Source organism: Scyliorhinus canicula, chromosome 5 (assembly GCF_902713615.1).
Source record: "Scyliorhinus canicula chromosome 5, sScyCan1.1, whole genome shotgun sequence".
NCBI lineage: Eukaryota > Metazoa > Chordata > Chondrichthyes > Carcharhiniformes > Scyliorhinidae > Scyliorhinus > Scyliorhinus canicula.
Window position 1 is genome coordinate 123,749,469 of NC_052150.1, and position 6,520 is coordinate 123,755,988.

The window sequence follows — 6,520 nt, forward strand, 5'->3', positions numbered from 1 at the left end:
TAACCTTTTTGACACAAAGGCCAATCCACCTAACCTGCACATCTTTAGACTGTGGGAGAAAACCGGAGCATCCGGAGGAAACCGATGCAAACGCAGGGAGAATGTGCAGACTCCAGTTTAGGCAGCATTTTAAACTGGGCACCATGTCACTGTTGGCTCCGATTTGTAGGAAGTATAGGGGTGTCCCATTTGACATGGATTCATAGTTCAGGGTGTGGGAAAGGGGGGGCCTAGAGAGGTTTTGGGACATGTTTCTCGAAGGTAGGTTCGTCGGTCTAGATACGTTTTTAGAGAAATTCCAGCTCCCGGGAGTGAACGTATTCAGATACTTGCTCTTGGACAGGGTCCTGTACTTGGCCGAGTTAGGGGAGAGTAAGAGTTTAGATATTTATAGGCAGATGTTGTCGAGGAGCAGACTTTGTTGGAAGAAATAAAGGAGAAATGGGAGGGTGAACTGGTTTTGGTTTTTGAGGGGGAGTGTGGAGTCAGGCTTTTCACAGGGTTCACTTCACCTCCTGATGTGCTAGGCTAAGCCTGATCCAGTTCAAGGTGGTGCACAAGGCGTAGCTGACCATGGCGCGTATGAGTGGGTTCTTCTTGGGGGTAGAGGATAAGTGTGAGCCTTGCTGTAGGGGGCCGGCGAATCATACGCACATGTTTTGATCTTGCTCCAAGCTTGCTAGTCTCTGGGTCTCCTTTCTTGACGCTATGTCGGGGATCTATGTCAGGGGTTTTGGGTGTTGAGCTGGAGCCATGCCCGTTGATGGCCGTCTTTGGAGTTTTGGACCTGTTGGTGCTGCAGGTGGTGAAGAAGGAAGGTGACATAGCCTTTGCCTCACTAATAGCCCAGAGATGATTTCTGCTTGGGTGAAGGTGCCGTTGTCGCCAAAGGCTTCGGCCTGACTAGGAGACCTGATGGACTTTTTGCACCTTGAAAAGATCAAGTATACCATGAGGGGGTCGGTGGAAAGGTTCTACTCGAGGTGGCAGCCTTCCATCTCCTTTTTCAGGGAACTGGTTACCGTCAGATGTTGGGCGGGGGGGGGGTAGGTTTAAGGTTTTGCTTTCCCGACAGGTGGCTTAGGTGGGGTGGGGTGGGGTGGGGTGGGCATGGACTGGGGTTCGGGTGGGTGTAAGTTGTATTGAGGTTTGCTATATTGTTATTTTGTTATAATGAAAATGTTTTTGAATAAAAAAAATGTTTAAAATACTTGAAGAAAAATATTTTAAAATTCTGAGGAATGTAAAATAAATCTGACATTTCTGTGATCACAAATCTTCAAAACTAGTTGCTACAAACATCATCATGGTCATGCACTGGTGGACCTGATGATGTATTCAAGCTGGAATTTGGTATGCAATTTGATTTGGGGTAAATTACGAACTGGATGATAAATTGTCATTTCTGTTAATAACTATGGTAATTCTATTGTGTTCTGTACCTGAACATTTTGACAAGTCGGTCTCTCAGCTGACAACATTGAATCAGTGCACTAATTATATGAGTAATGGAATTTACACATCATTTCAGATCAGTCCGATATTTATGATCAACCTGGTCTCTTATTTACTTCCCTTAACTGATTTTGATTCAGACAGTGCCATACTCTAACTGTTAAACGTCTGCGGTGGAGACGATCTGTGGGAAGAGCAGGTTATGATGACAGGAATGACAGCAACTGGTTGCAGCTAGCAAGTTGTAGCACTGATCACAGTATCAGTATTTTCAATGTTAACAGATTGTCACTTTAACTTAAATACAAGAAACTTTCTCTTCAGATCTGCTGCTTTTCTGGCTGGCAAGATTCCGTCAAATACAGATGCCCTTCTCTAACTTCTGGAAAGCAATGTTTGCTACCCAAAGGAAAATGATACTGTGATTGAAGAGAAACATTTTTTTGGTATACAGTATCGGAAAGAAGAGAAAGACCGAGCAAAAGTATAGTATTCTGGAGCTCTTGTGCATATGACAGACAAAAATATGATCACGTGACCATCATGGAACCTCCTTTTAGCCCGTTAGTCAACAGTTTTGCAGAAGAAAACATTTGCTTAAAACAGCATAATACAGCATTCCTATCTGCAGTGTTGTTCTGCTGTCCAGGAACGTAACAGAAACTGGAAAATGTGCTGGAATTGAACTTATTTTCAATAAATGTACTGATCAATAATTATGGCGTTTGCAAGTTTTCTTCTAGTGATACCTGGTTTCTAATGTTAGATAGAGAGTGAACTTTGAAAAACAATATTGTTCCACAATTTCAATTCACTAAAATGGGATTCATGATAATTCCCATTAGTAGGGTCTAGAAATGTTAGCATTTTCTCAAAATGTGCTGGATGGTTCTTCCTTCCTGTACTGGCTGTGTTGATTTTCCCCAGACAACACTCATTTTCCCATTAATAAACAAATCACACTCTCACCATAATGTATTTATTTTAACCCATAATGATTTTAACCCCAACATTATCCTATCAGGCTGTTAATCCTGCTTTCAGCCTCAAACCAATTTTCATTCCAATTTTTATATTGACAATAAACAATAAAATGTCTTTAATTGTTGCTGTAAAGTGGTTTATGTTTTGGGGCACTATTTATTTATTTAAAAATGAAAGCAATTACTCCAGAAACATTAGCTGTTATAAAGTTCGTTAACCTTTGCACTTTTAAATTTCACTCTTGGGTGCCATTTTCTCAGCCTATATACGAGCAATAATTGGCTTGGCTTTTTTTTCTGAACCATCACTTTGAATCGAACACTAAAGGGGAGCATCAGCACATTGCAATGTGATCTTTCTGCCACAGAACAGTGGATCTGTATCATCGCTTCATTTGCAGAAGAAATCATCTGTTTTTTTTCAAGGTTTGATATATATCCTAATCTGATTTTTTCAAATTGGTTTTAAATGTTTCTTGACTTTGCAAATACACACATCTTCAATGCGCGTTCCCTGCAATGTGTTAGTATATGTGCCAGCCTGCCATAATTGTTATGTAATAACATTTCCTTGCACTGCCAGATGATGGAGCTAAGTGTAGTAGGCTGCCTTAGCAAGCCAAACACTATTACAGGAGGAATAAAAGCACTCCAGCTTTATGATTTGGATTTTAATGTGAATGCTTTTGAAGATTGTTTTCTTTTCTCTGGTTTCCCGGTAATTCATACACAGACGAGTGGGATGCACACAGGAGACGGTGCAACTTTAGCAGAGTTGCAAGTGTAAATATGGCTCGTGGAATTTATCAAACAACCAAATAATAAGTCCTAGAATTGTTGCAGCAGTTAACGACAACAATTAAATGATTTTTCAGCACAACTGGTGCCATCAGAGTCGGCACATTTCCAACACATTTTTCTAATTATTACAGTTTATAGTGCAAATAATTAGACTTTGTCATCAGGTATTGTGTCGCAGAGCTGTTTTATATTGGTTGCTTTTTGCAGTCATCTACCAGGCTCATTGAACTGTAATAGGAAGCTTCTCCAAGCTACAAGTAACAAAATCAATCCCTTTGTTCAGATTAAAAATAAATTATTGGGTTCTGTATAAAATTATGGAGCTCATTTTTAAAAAAGTTACTTGGTTAAGTATTAAAAGATTAGATTTGGAAAAAGAGTTACTTTTTGAAGTTTGCTGCACACACAACAATTTTCCTATAACTTTTTGGCTTCTGTTTAGAAGCTTCCACATCAGGGATTATTTGTTACATTCACTCCCAGATGTCTTTCTGTCAGCTCAGCTCTGTAAAATACATGCTGGGTCAATGCCTGATTATATTTTTCCTTCTCTCATTCCTCTGGAACCTAGCTGGCATTGAGAGTTTTAACTTTATGGCATGATTAGGGTGAGGGGCTTTTCACAGTAACTTCATTGAAGCCTACTTGTGACAATAAGCAATTATTATTTTTATTATTAGTAGTGGGAGGGGGAATTAATCACTGCCATGAAGTTCTGTTCTGCATGTTTACTACAGTTCATTTATAAACCAATATACTGGATTGCAATGTTACCATATTTCATAATTTACTATTGATTTAATTGCGATATAACTGATGCAGTTTTTTTAATTTTAAAGAATAAATTTTAATGCATCAAACAATAGTTTTGCTTTTAATGGCAATATTTTTTTCAGCTGTTGTAGAAATGGAGTACATAAGAGACGCTGCAATTTTGCAACGATCATCGCAAACCAACAGAGGGTGCTCCAAGCTCACATTTGGAAATTCTGATGTAATGTTTGACTGCTCGGAACTTGCTTTGCAAGAGAAAATCATTTTAAGCAGTTGTATCGTCCAAATGCTTCAATGGATCCCAAATTTGATGAACTTGCTGACACTCAGTCCAGGCTAACAGTATGATCGACTTTAGTTACCTGGCATGAATTGCAGCTTTCAGACGCAGGTGGCTCAGAAGGACTTTTATGGAATACGTCGAATTGCTACAGTGCAGAAGTTGGCCATTTGACCCATCAGGTCTGCACCTACACTCCGAAAGAGCACCCAACCGAGGCCCGCTCCCTGGTCCTATTCCCGTAACTCCCACCTAACCGTTGGATAGTAAGGGATGATTTGGGATGGCCAATCCACCTAACCTGCACATCTTTGGACTGTGGAAGGAAACTGAAGACCGGAATGGAACCCGGGTACCTGGCACTGTGAGTTGCCAGTGCTAACCACTGTCGCCCTATTTATGCTATGTGCTGACCGTACTTATGCATCGGATTTTGGAAAATATCACTTTGTAGGGCCTGTTACATTCTTCAGTCTCTTCATTCAGTGGCTATCACATATCAAATTTGCTGTATCTGCCATGTTGGCTGCTACTGGCAAGTAAATCAAAATTAATCCGGTAAGTTACATGATGCATATTGTACACTCAGAAATGTGACTCCAGTAATCTGAGTTCAATGTGAGTGATCATGTGATCAAGCTTGGTAGTTAGAGTTTATGAACTCATCTCAACAAAGAACAAAGAAAAGTACAGCACAGGAACAGGCCCTTCGGCCCTCCAAGCATGCGCCGACCATGCTGCCCGTCTAAACTAAAATCTTCTACACTTCTGGGGTCCGTATCCCTCTATTCCCATCCTATTCATGTATTTGTCAACAAGCCCCTTAAACGTCACTCGTCCCTGCTTCCACCACCTCCTCCGGCAGCGGGTTCCAGGCACCCACTACCCTCTGTGTACAAAACTTGCCTTGTACATCTCTAAACCTTGCCCCTCGCATCTTACACCTATCTCAGTTATTATCTTCTAACCGTTCTGTTGTATCTATCTCCAATGCCTTTGTAAATCTCAATAGTTCTTAAGGAATCCACATGAATGAATGGTTGCTAAGGAATCCACATAGGTGACCACTATCTGTGTGACCTCTGGGAAAGCTCTTGTTGGGAGAAGCATGTCAAGGTATCGAGGAGCCTGGGGATCACAATACCTACCTGAGTTTCTAAATGGTATGTACAGGTGTGTATTTGACATGGACAACTCTGGGAGAGATTGATTCAAGTTATTGTCTTCCCATTTTTCAAAATGGCATTAAATCAGGTTTATGTAATGATTTTCTTATAAATGGCCTCATTTGCTAAAGTGTGCTTGCCATTTTAGAGACGTACCCTTCAAATATCAATGGTGTTCACAAAATTTGAGATTTTCTTGGGCTGGGGAAGAAACGTAAATTCTGTAGCGGTGTTTTAATGTATACATTGTGGTCAGGATGCTGATAATTTTGAATTGAGTTTCAGAGACTAACATAGATGCTTACAAGCTGACACTTTCATGTCTCAGACGACATACACCCTGCAGAGGGATGATGTCACCACAGGGTTTCAGAATATAGTTCTGCTCGGCAACCAGGCTGATCGACCAAATGTAAACAGATGGTAATGATCTGCAGAAACAAATGCTGAATTTTAACTCTTAGCTACACAATGCTTTGTATTTTCCTCAACAATAATAGAGGTCCGCTCATTTTAAATAAAAAATAAATAAATACATTAAAGGAAATACAGTGCTCAAAATAATTTTCAGAGCATTTAATAAGGGAAGAAAGCCAACTTAGAAGCACATATTAATAGCTCGGGTGAATTACCATGGATACTGTTTGCATTATATGCGCTGCCAGAAATACTGGAGAAAATTAAAAGAGAATACGAGCAGTTACAAATCAAGTGTGTCAATTTGATGAGAGAGAGCTTCTCTTCCCCCCCCCCCCACCCCCACCCCCCAGCCACCACAGAAGACACTATACTTGTGTCTGCAGATCAACATTTAGTGGAGAAAACCAAGAAAATTGGTATTCTGGGTGCAGCAAAGCTTGAGCTGCAAATGAAATCAGGAACAATTAGTACTGTAACTTCATCAGGTCAGACATGATGCGCTGCTGAACCTGTGAGGTAGCGGCTAAATCTCTCCCATGTAAAGGTTCTAAATCTTCAGAACACAATTGCAACAGAAAATACCACTCGGCTAAATGTAAATTTGCCAGCTCTGGTTGGTAGTCATCCTGGAAAGTTGATCC

The 6,520-nt window shown here is 40.5% G+C and overlaps 1 protein-coding gene across 1 annotated transcript in view; it reads left to right on the top strand.

Moving 5' to 3' along the window:
- Positions 1-2,168, top strand: part of elp2 (elongator acetyltransferase complex subunit 2) — a 176,915-nt gene extending 174,747 nt beyond the window's left edge. The window contains exon 22 of the mRNA XM_038797582.1: positions 1,596-2,168. Within this exon, the coding sequence (XP_038653510.1) occupies positions 1,596-1,752 (157 nt within the window). The 3' untranslated portion in view covers positions 1,753-2,168. The remainder of the gene's footprint in view (positions 1-1,595) is intronic.
- Positions 2,169-6,520: the final 4,352 nt, after the last annotated feature.